The sequence below is a fragment of the Tupaia chinensis genome, unplaced genomic scaffold (genome assembly GCF_000334495.1).
Source record: "Tupaia chinensis unplaced genomic scaffold, TupChi_1.0 Scaffold000290_1, whole genome shotgun sequence".
Lineage (NCBI taxonomy): Eukaryota > Metazoa > Chordata > Mammalia > Scandentia > Tupaiidae > Tupaia > Tupaia belangeri.
The window spans coordinates 4,056,275-4,068,220 of record NW_006159775.1 but is presented as its reverse complement, the minus strand read 5'-3'; the positions used below and the strand labels follow the sequence as shown (position 1 = coordinate 4,068,220).

Sequence of the window (11,946 nt, the reverse complement as noted above, 5' to 3'; positions counted from 1 at the left end):
CTGGCGAGTGCATGTGCCCTATAGCAAAAACATCTCAAAAAAGAAAAAAAAAAAAAAAAAAAAAAGAACAACAACAAAAAAAACTCAATTGTTCCTCTCAGGGGTGGAAAATCAAGGTATTCCAACAGCATGAATTTACAGGAGTCTGAATTAATTCAAAGATATAATTTTGATTCTCTAGACTAGAGGGAGGAATATAGCCTTTAAACGCTCCCCAACCTCCCCCCACCCAATTGTTTCAATGTGTCTTTGATTAGAAGTTGAACAGCAAGCAGTTCCAGGTAATACTGTAAACCTAAGGATCAGATTTTCTATGTTGTGTTGAAGGTCTCACAGAAAGTGGAGGTTCTTAGTGTTTTGTGAAAACTGAGCTGTGGAATGGAGACTGGTATTTTAAGAGGACTGTTTCACCTGGGAAAAGGGGTGGGCTGAGAAAGTGCTTCTGTCAAACGGGTCTTTTCAGCCTTTTATTTTTGTCATGCTTTAGTTTTAATCTGACCTTCAAAAGAATGTTCTGTAAATTCTTTGCTTAGATAAACTCAATGACTGTGCTATATGTGGCTACTTAAAATACTCCATAAGTTCAAGTCACTTTAGAGGGTGGGTAAGTGAACAGTAAACAGGAATTTTATAGTGGTTTGTATGTATGTCAGGGTTTTCTGGTAATATATCAAACCCACCAGTAAGTTAAAGGTAAGTTAAAGGAGAGATATTAAAAACCATTTGCACTTGTGCTCCAAATCTGTTTCTCACAAAACCCAGGGACTGTCTTATTTTCAATAGTGAAAGATGTAACACAGAAAAGCTGCAGGTCTTGGGAAAGAAATGTCCCCCTCTCTGAAAAGACATGCTCTTGGAGGGTGGCCTGGATTGTTTTCCTTTAAGATTTTCTAGAGTGAACAGATGTAACAATTTTCTGTAATTTGCCTTAGTGCAGATGCTGAAAGAGAGCATTCACAATAAAATATATGCAGTATATGTAATTTCAGGGGGATGTTCGGGGGTTTTAAAGTAAAAATGTGTACCTGCAAGCTGTTTTATAGTTTCTCAGCCATAATTATCTCTGTTACACAGAAGGCTACAACTCCAGCTCCTCCTTCATGTGCAAGCTATCCAAAAATTTCTTGATAATTTTGCGTATTCTGCAAGGCACAGTGTTCTCATCTGTTGGGCTTGGGAATTGTATTAAAATGTTGGATTTGTCTTTGTGATAAATTTATCAAGCAATCACATCAATGAGCAGGTTGGTGGATAATCTACAGGATTAGCACTTGCAAAAGGTATAGGGATTAGAAGAAATTTCAAGGAATACCTGCTGCAAATAATTTCACCAGCATGACCAGAAATAATGCTTATTTTTTTGCAACCACATTATTATATACATAAAATGAGGGGAAAGTGGTAGAGAGGGTGATGAGGATTCTTAACAGCTGCAGCTGGCTACTTTCCTCCAGGGAGTTTGTGCTTATGCTTATGGCATTCCTCAGGGGACGGATAAGGAGAAGGGCTGGGGCATCGCTGCGAAGCCAAATCCCCAGACAGTCCATGACTGAATGCTCTACTACGTATGTCTTCAATTAGCTCAATGCCTGACCCTCCCTCCAACTGTCGGCCCAATTTCCTGAGTACTTCATCTGTGCCGACTGCATAGACATACATTTCTGACACTCATTACAAGACGGACTACTACTAATGATCTTGATACACACATTGTTGTGGAGCACCTACAATTAGGTGGTTCGGTAGTTACCATTTGGGTTCCATTGGTCCTCTCCGCCCAACACGAACAAAAAGTTTTCTACCTCCACAACACAGTGGTGGGCACTGTTGTATGGCATAACTAGAATGAGAAAGACAAAAAAGAGACATGAAATTTCTCATCTTAGGACTTGACCTTGGCTCACTAGTTGTTTGCATCACCAACGTATATAAAATGTGAGACTATTTCAGAAGGAAGAAGCAAACAGAGGCAGCAGAGTGGCTACTCATCAATCGGGGACCTCTTTGCAGCAGCTCAGTGGTGTGTTCCCAGTGTTGTCAAACCCAACCCCTTCCGATTAATTTTACATAATGTTATTCCATGGATGAATCAAGAACAACTGACATTGCTGCTTTCAAGTCTTAAGTTCTCACCTGCCTGATGACAGGAATGGAACTCTCACACAATGACTGCCACTCCCAAATGGTCAGGGCTGAGGGTTACTTCTTGGAAGAAGGAATCTTGAATACATTTGGAGCCATTACAATGCTCTGCCCTAACTTGGTTAGCTGGCATTCTTTCCATAAACAGACTCAGGGTGCTTGGTAGTTTTCTATTCCACAGCAATGAGCAAGCTGAATTTCCATACAGTTTTAAGTTTTTAAATTAAGGTCCTGCTGATTTAATGCCTCCTCCAAATGTATACGCTTAATTTCCTGTACAATGTCATTAGCAGCACAATCACACATTTTCTATCTATCTGCTTAGGAGCTCTTCTGTAACGTAGAGGAAAACTGTCAGGAACATCACAAATATTCATTTTCCTCGCCTCCTTCTTCTCCCTTCCCAAAGTGATGGCTGTGAAGAGGGGCGTTAGAAAACCATACAAGCCGATTTTGCCGAAGTCGTTCTCATTTACATTGCCTTTGGGGAGCTGCAAGGCTCCAGAATAGGATGCTGTGGTCGCCTCTGCTTTTGTAATATCCTATGGTAAATGTAAACGTATACGGCATTAGCTCTCACATCACACGCAGGGCTTGGGGCCCACTGACACCAGTAGGAAAAATGATGTCCTTGTTCAGCTCATCATATGGGCACCTTAAATCTAGGTGAGGACAAATGGGGAGGTGATGTGCATGTTCAGGCAGGGAACTTATTGCTTGACACGGATCAACAGAGCACTTAAGAAACCAGTGCAGTGGGAAATCAATATGAGTCAGGGCCAACTCTTACTTTGTGCTCTTTTGCCAATGCAGAGTGAAAGAAGAGAGTGAGAGAGAGAACGAACCTATCCCACACCTGACTTATTTTGGGTGATATATCTCTCTCATTTCATTTTGTTTTTATTATCTTTTATTTTTCTCAGAAAGTGCTTATGCTGGCTAAGACGTGTAAATAAAAATAAGAAGAAACAGGCACAGCATTTGAAACCCATCACACAGCTTCGTGAAAGAGCAAATCAGATCACTTAAGCTTCTTCCTCAAGGATTTTCAGAGTTCTGATTAAGTAATTAACTAATTAATTTTTTATTGCAAATAATTAATGTTTTTGAACATGTCTGTAAGGGAAAAGGGATTTGGGGAATGATGTAAAAATTGGGTGTGGCAAAGTTTGCATGGTCTGTGAATCAAGTGACATAGAAGGTCGTCTCAGAAATATCCTTTAGCCCCTCAATCCTTAGTTTGGTTATTTATTTATTTATTTGAGAAAACACTTTTAACCACATAGATCTTGCAGGCTTTACTAGTCAGAATTCATTGAGGCAGAGTACATCGTAGGTTTGTCGAGGAACTAAGGTTGAATACGTTTTGAACATCTATTTTTTTTTTTTTTATTAGTTCACCATTGTTAGGACTATGATGCTGGTTCTAAAATACCAAAAACAAAACTAGGCAGCCCACATTACATGGTGAATGGCCTGACACTACCCCAGTTCACCGTAAGGTCCTCCTGTCAATGTAAACTTAAACAATGTTACCTGTCACCTGTGTGGATCAATTTACAGGAGATCCATTGCAGAACTAGAGGCAATCCAGTATAATCAATGTAATCTATGACTACCATGTTTCAAATAATTATTTTAAACTTTTGGTCACTTCATTGCCCAACCCTTATAAGTAATGAACGATTATATTGCCTTCTCTTTAACCAGAAGTCCAGACTCATAAGAAAGCCCAGTCTCTGAGACTATATCCACACTTGTGTTTCGTTCTTGCCAATCATTTGTTCCCATTCAGGCAAGCAGAAATTAAGTGAAGGAAATAATACATGATTTATTTTTAAGCCTCTTTCTCATTTGATTACCTCTATTGTAATGCTTTATGCAAACAAATGAAACTATTGTACTGAGCTAACTACTGAACTCTTCAAAATAAGACAAAAGGTCTCTGAAGTCCTAATTGAAAGGCTACTTGAAGGTCTTCTCATTTATCTACACAGTTTACTCTCCTCCTAAAACCTGGCTTAATATATTTCTTGGCTGAGCATTTCAGTGTTCTCATTTCTGAATGACTATCTTCTCTGAATTATTACTGTGAAGTCAGAGACTATAAATATCTACAAACAACTCCCTGAAATGATTCTGAATGCTAAATGCTCCCAAATGTATTAGAAAAAAATCTATATTCAATCAATGTTTGAATTTTGCCGAAGACCTAATTCCTTTGACTTCTGATTAAAATGGAAAGAAAGTAAAATAAATAGGGCAGTGAGTAAGAGCAAACAATCTGTTTAAAATGGCACTGGTACCGCACTTACTGATTCTCTTTTAAGTAACGACAAACACATGCCTGCTCCTTCCCAGATTTCACCAGAGGCGGACGCTGGCCTCACCCTCACGAGCAGGTAGTGAAGGAGGTTTGCACTCCATGTTCCTGTACAGCCCAGTGTGAGTTTTAGCGTGTCAGTCAGTGAGTTAGAGGGAAAGGGGAAAGAGAAGCTAATCAGGATGAAATGAGATTAAAGGCTGTCTAATTTTACAGCAACTGTGATCCATCAGCCACTGTGAAAGTGACAGTGGAAATGAATGATGGAGACAGACAGGTGGGGCTGTACATTTCACTGATTTATCCTCAAATGCACTGGGCCTTATTTTATTGAGTGAACATGACCGCATTTATCATGACTGTCATCTAAACCCACTTCCCTCCATTTAAAAAGGTCACTTTACTCAAAGGGAGTAGGAAAGAGGCACTTTCAAATCAGATTTAAAATCTAATAACACGTGTTTATAAGGTCCTTTGCAAGAATTCTCAACTTTATTAAGCGACCTAGTAGTGCTACCAAAAAGGGGGGTGGGGAGCCAGAAAAATACAAAAACAGAAGAAATGTTTGGCTGTGTGATGGAGTACCATCATTTGGTCTCTTAATTTGGAGAAGTTTGTTTCAGTTTTGCCTTTCCTCCTGAAAACACCTGCAATTCTATTCTAGACTGAAATATTAAAATATTTACATTTAGTATTTTTAATTAAGAAACTAGGACACAGGTAATACTATAAAATACACTTGAAAGGATGTTAAGTTCCAGTATTTACTCTGCTGAATGATTAATCACCACACATGAAATAGATGTTAGCAATTGTTACAAGCCGAATCCCTGCCAGAATTAACTTGTTTACTTGTTAATTGTTTTCCCATAATTTTAAGGCCATGAAAATCTCAGTTACGCAAAGTCTCTTACCCCTCCCTGTTCAATGCAATAAAATGTCTTGAAATCTTTTGTATAAAATTCATCTTTGTGGATGTGAAAATGGAGACTTAAATCTTCAGAGCATTTTTTGTTATTGTTCACCATAATAACTACCATTTACCAAACATTTAGTATATGCCATATATGTGTGTAAATAAAATACGCAATTATGTTTATATATTTACCTATATTATATGTCTGAACACATAACATACTGGTGTTTTATTCTTGCTATTTGTTTGCTTGCATTCAGGCAAGAAGAAATGAAAGGAAAGGAAATAATGCATTATATTAGGAAACCTAATAAAATATAATGTACAATAAAATATACTGATGCTATGTTTACTTACATGTTTCATATAACACAACCAACTACGAATAGGGTGTTGCTTATCCATTTTATTTATGTAAGGAATACTGAGGTCTTGAGAGTTTAAGTCACTTGTTCAAGGTCATATTCAGCTAATGAATGACAGAGATAGAATCCAAACATGGGGATATCCAGACCCCAATCCATGCTCTTATCCATCTCACTCTACTGATTTTCAATAGGTATGTTCATCCAACCAGGAAGTAATTACTGCATACCTGACTGTTGAATGAAACTTGATGTTCCTGAAATTTGTACATAATTTTGATATTGTATCATGTTTTAAGCAAGTTTATGTAGTTTGATATTTAAAGGAATTCTTAAATTGAGCAAGCAGGGGCTCCTTTCAAAATTATTTTTGTAGATCTGGATATTCGAGTAGTTTCTTAAGTTGGGTGCACTCGTTTGATGGAGTCAGAAAAATGCTAAGCAAATAAGCCAGTTAAGGATGGATAGAGCCTATCGGCAGAAGGTTTTTAATTACGATTTTTCAACAATGAGGGCATATTTCAATCTTACAAGCAGATTCAAAATACCTTGGGCATAGAGGCGTTTTTCCTGGCCTAGAAAACTTCGTGGGGCTTGTTTGTAGGGGTGAAGACCTTATTCCTCCTGAGGTCAACACTGCTCCACTTCCTTCTATATTTACTATCCAATAGATGTGAACCTCTTCCAGCAGAAAGTATAGATGTCCTTCACAATTTTCATGAACATCCAAATAAGAGCCTGCATAGGGCTTTGCCAAGAATATAGCATTGCTAAATAAATGGTTAGCGAATGTTTACCATTTAGATGTGACGTTTATGAGGTCTTGATTTCCTTTAGGTCTCAAATGCATAAATTTGCAAAACTGTCACATGTCACCAACTTCTTAACTGTTTTGAAAAGTAATTAATACCCATTGCAAAAAATACAATCTTTAAAGGAAAATTATATACAGGACCAATCAGCTTCCCTTTTATCCCTAGACCTTCAATTCTCTACCTCGTGAGGCCATCACTAGTACTGTGTTCTGGGGTCTTGCCTCCAGCAAGATTATATACATGAGTCATTTTCTTTCTTTCACATAAATAACAGTGGTATTCCACTCTTCACTATCTTGCTTCTTTTGCACTCATAGTGCATTCATTCATTCATTGCCCACTAATCAAACATTTGTTCTGGTGCTACTTTATCACAAGTAATGCTCTACCTGCTCAGGAAATCACGATGAACAGCATCCAGGAATGGTCTAGTCAGGAAGACACATAATAAACATATAGACAAGTAAAAAGTCTTTTTGCTTTAAATGACAAATATAATGCAAAAAAATAAAACGGGGTCAGGGAAAGAAAGTGACAGGGTGGCATTTTGACAGCACACAGAAAAGGACTTCCTGAGTAGATGACTTTTGAGTAGAGAAATGACGGAAGCAAGTGAGGGAGCCGTGCAGGATGCAGGTGCAGAAATAACAAGCATGAAGGCCTTAGGGGTATGGGTTTAGAATGCCTAAAGAACAGCAAGAAAAAGGGACTAGACGGGTCTGAGATGAGGTCTAAGAGAGTGACCAAGGGCAGGGTGTGGAAGAAGGTAACACTGGCGTTGTCTTCCACTGCCTGATTTTTAATGTCTGCAGGGAGTTCCAGTTGATGGGTATTCTATAATTTATTCCATTCCTAATGGCCATTTATTAATTCATTCAACAAACATTTGCTAAACACTCATTATGTGCAGATACTGGTTGCTGATAACATAGCAATGAAGGAAGCAGATGTCCCTGTTTTGATAGCGCTTTACGTGGCAGGGAGAAAGAACATGTGAACAAATAACAAAGAGGAAAACAGATAGATGATGACAAATAATACAAAGAGAAATAAAATAAGAAAAGTGTGACCGAGAGTGAGTGCCTGCTTTTTTTTTTTTTTAATTTATTTTAGGTTTTTGCCTTAGGGCACATGAGCTCCCCAGAGAGAGACAGAGAAAGGGAAAGTGAGAAACCACTTCCCAGGAGAGATGGCCATGCCAAAGTCCCTTCTCCTCCATCCTTCTCTCAGGATTTTGGGGATGCACACACACATGCCCAGTGTGATTTTCAAGCCACTGGGTCTAGGATTCAAATCACAGATGGCCACGCAGAGTCCAGCACCTTAACCGCCATGCCACCTGCTGACCCCAAGTGCCTGATTACTAATCTAACTGGGGTCCCTTCTTCAGGGAAGATCATTTAGGTTGGCATTTGATGTGCAGAAAGATGCTATCTGTTAGAAAATAAGGAGAAAAAAATCTATACAGAGGTCCAGAGGTGGGAATGAGTTGGCTGTGACTAAGAAGCAGAGATAAAGCCTGTGTGTTGGGAGCACCAAGGGCAAGGGCCCAGATGCAGGGGATGAAATCAGGAGGAAGACAGAGCCTAGTATGTGAGTCTTCATGATCTAGGGTAGGTGTCATGAATTTTTGCACTAAGCATGATGGGAAAACATTGGAGGAATGGGGAAAAGCAACAGGACAACATAATCTGAATAATAATCTTATGTCTTAAATACATCACTCTGACTACTACTAGTATTATAGGAGTGAGAGAGGGAAAAGAGAAAGGTCAGGTAGGTGGTTCCTTGCATGCTTAGAGGAGAGATGATGGGGGCTTAGCCAGGAGGACATTCTAAAGACAGAGAGAGGGAACATTTGTTAGGTTGCTGCCATTATAAACAGGGCTGTGTGGAGTGTCCTTATACATACACAACACACACACACACACACACACACACACACACAGGAATTTATATGTAGGATTACTTCCTCTGAGTGAAATTTCTGGGCCAAAGAATGGGTGCATTTTACATTTTGATGGATATTGTCATATTGTACCACTTTTTACGATGGTGTCTGCTAATATGGTAGATGAAAAATTGATTATCTAGATAAAATTCAGATCTGCATTTATTTAATTACCATAGAAGTTGAGCATCATTTAATATGTTTAAAATCCGTTTGTACTTTATACATTTTTCTGTTGAGTTTTGATTTCTTGATGTAATTTATGTTCCCTATAATTACATGATTTCTGTTTTTAAGGTATTCTTTTCTAGGAAGTTATCTAAATGGACAAAATAAATGATATTTTGGGAACACTGTATTGCTAGAATACATATTGGTGAAATATTTACTCATTGAAGCAAATTCAAATAGCAATTACATGCTGTTGAAAACAAATATAACCTGAAAGAAAGAGGCCTCATTTTAATAATATCGAATAAATATTCCTTGCCATGGGATCCTAGAGAGTTTTTTAAAAAGACAATTTCTTCAATTTATAATAAATAGCATTGAGAAGCATACATTTTCAAAAATGTACATATTAATTTAATTCTTCTATTCAGTCTTTCTGCAAAGATCTAGCAACTTAGCTGATGGATTTCTGGAGATAGCACACATATTTATCATACGTTTGCAAGTTCTTTAGATATTATCAAATAAATAATCCATAGTAAAGGCTGTATTATGTGTTTTCTTTGTTATGTTTGGGCTATTCTATACTTGAGAGTTATAAATAAATGAAAATATTTAGTGTATTTGGGGTTGATTTGACCATTATATAATGAAAAACTAGTCTGAAAAATTCAGGTTTATAAGAGATTCATAGGATCTGAATCAGTGATGAATTGGTGTTAGTTCTGAATTAAACCCAAAATTGCCAACACTATCTCCACTCCAAAACTCGTTCTTCAGACAATGATCTAGGTTCTCATAGTAACTGGAAACACAGTTATTGAAATGAGTTTGACATGTATAAATGTGAAAAACACACATGTTAGGTTTTGGAGGCTGTGCAAGAACCAAGAGAGCTTGTTTCTCTTCCATCATTCAAAATTGTATGTAAAGAAGAGTTTTCTTGACGCAGAGGATTGCTTTGTCTTCCTCTGTGCAACATGTTGGACTAAATGTATACATACCATTTGCCAAGTAATGATACAGTATATTAAAATTGTCTGCGTTAAAAAAAGAGAATTATTTATTTATTTATTTATTATTTTCAATTTGACAAGAGAGAGAGAGAGAGAGAGAGAGAGAGAGAGAGAGAGAGAGAGAGAGAAAGTGAGAAAGAAGCCACCATGTCCGGGGCTTGAACTGTATGCAATTAGCCATGTGGAAGTCCAGCACCTTAACTACCACACCACCTGCTGGCCCCAAAATTGCCTGCCTTTTGTCTGTCATCCCAAAGGATCTGTGAGTTCTTTGAGGCCATACTGTGTTAGCTTTAAAGTTATTTGTCTACTACAGAATCCAGCACATAGTACTTGGCCTGACTGCACTGTTTCTATAGATATTTTATGCTTAACGGAGTAATAAAAAATGTTAATGAATCAATAAATGTTAGTAGCATGAATGAATGCATGCTAGCTAAGAAAGAATGAAATTTGCTTCTTTGGAAGATATACACAAAAAAAAAAAAAGTGATAGAAACCAGAAGACTTGAAGGAGAGAGTGAAAGAAGAGAAGAAACAGAGAAAGATGTGCCTGGATCAGGATTTGATGGTTCTGGGACAGACGTCAACCTGCAACACATATATCAGTTTTGAGCAAGGGAGGTTTGTAAATGTTTCAAGAACTCGGTGTATTTCTTTCAGGAACTATTAGAGCAACTAATGGTGCCAAGGTCAAAGGTTTTCAATAAATTCTTATTGTTTTATCATTTTAGCTCTGAACACTTAACTTGGGAAAGTGCTAATAGCAGTGCATCTAAAGTGATATAAAATAGGACTTGCATTAGCTATTGAAGTTGAACTGATCTTCAAAGTCTTATTTTTATTTTAATTAGAATACTTTCACAAGTATGGTTTTAATTTGTGATTGTGTTATTACAGTATCAACTCTTTTATTCAGAATACTTCCTGACATGCTTGTTAGAATTTAAATAAAATTTTTCACCTTTAGAAAGACAGAGAAAAATAGTTGGGAGTAAAAGTAGAAATTGTTTTTTTTCTATTTTATAAGGGGTTGCGCATTTCTTATAGATGTTTTGGAAGACCTATGGCTAGTGCTTAAGTGGTTGTTCTATCTCAAGTACCAACACAATGCCCTTTGGTCATATCTTTCTGGAGGAGTCAGAAATACCACGTTTTATTGTTTGTTGCCCAAATTAAATGCTAAACTCATGGGCAGGCTCTCAGCTCAGTGATTAAGTATTGAGCATAGTGAACTAGATCCCACATAGTTGACTGTGGTTCAAATCTTGGCCCTAGCAATTTGTAAAACATACTAGCACATGTGCATGTATGCCCCAAATCCTGAAGGAAAAAGGAGTGTCGTATGACCAAGACCCATTGGAGAATGCTTTTTCTCTCTCTCTCAGATTGAGTTCTGAACCCACTGGTAAAAAAAAAATAATAATAAAAATATGGGACCAGCAGTTGGCATAATGGCTATGTTGCTGGACTTCCATGTAGTTTACCGCAGTTCAAGTCCTGGACCTGGTGGCTTAAACTCATGCTGGGCATGTGTGCGTGCGTGCCCAAGATCCCAATAGGAGAAAAGGGATTGTAACTTGGCCATTCTCCCGGGTGGTGATTTCTTGCTTTCTGTCTTTCTCTCTCTCTCTGTCTTTCTGGTGAGAGCATGTACCCTATAGCAAAAACCTCTCCAAAAATAGTAATAATAATAATAATAATAATAAAAGTAGTAAACTGTCCAACTAGAGTAGTAAAGTAGTATATTATTTAAATGTTCAAAAATAAAATTATGGATAAAGATAAATGTCAAGGCTACTTATATTGTGGATGATATGGCAACAGAATAGCTAAAGTGATTGTTAAATACTTTAACTTCTCTTAGATAATGGTTCCATAGTTGTTCCAAATTATCGAGGGCAGAGGTAAGGAAATTGTTAAGGGAAATTCAAAACATTCATGGAAAAATGAAATTAACGTACACATTTATTTTGGTGCCTTTCCCCAAATATTGAAATCCATATGGTTTTTTCATAATATGCATTTTTCATGAACTTTTTGATGACACCTGGTGTCATGAGGATTTATAAGATGTATTTTCTAATGCAGTTCACACATACTCCATGTTGAATAGTGAACTCTAATGATTTTCTTTAAAATCAATGAAATATCAAAAGGTTCATTTAAGAATGACTAGCCAAAGGCATATGGAAAAATGCTCAACATCCCTCATTGTAAGGGAAATGCAGATCAAAACAACAATGA

General features: G+C 37.3%; 1 protein-coding gene across 1 annotated transcript in view; it reads right to left on the bottom strand.

The window, feature by feature from the left end:
• The window catches only part of KLHL14 (kelch like family member 14), a 114,221-nt gene that overhangs the window by 24,062 nt on the left and 78,213 nt on the right, over positions 1-11,946 (bottom strand). The window contains 1 exon segment of the mRNA XM_027772661.1: positions 1,751-1,840. Within this exon segment, the coding sequence (XP_027628462.1) occupies positions 1,751-1,840 (90 nt within the window).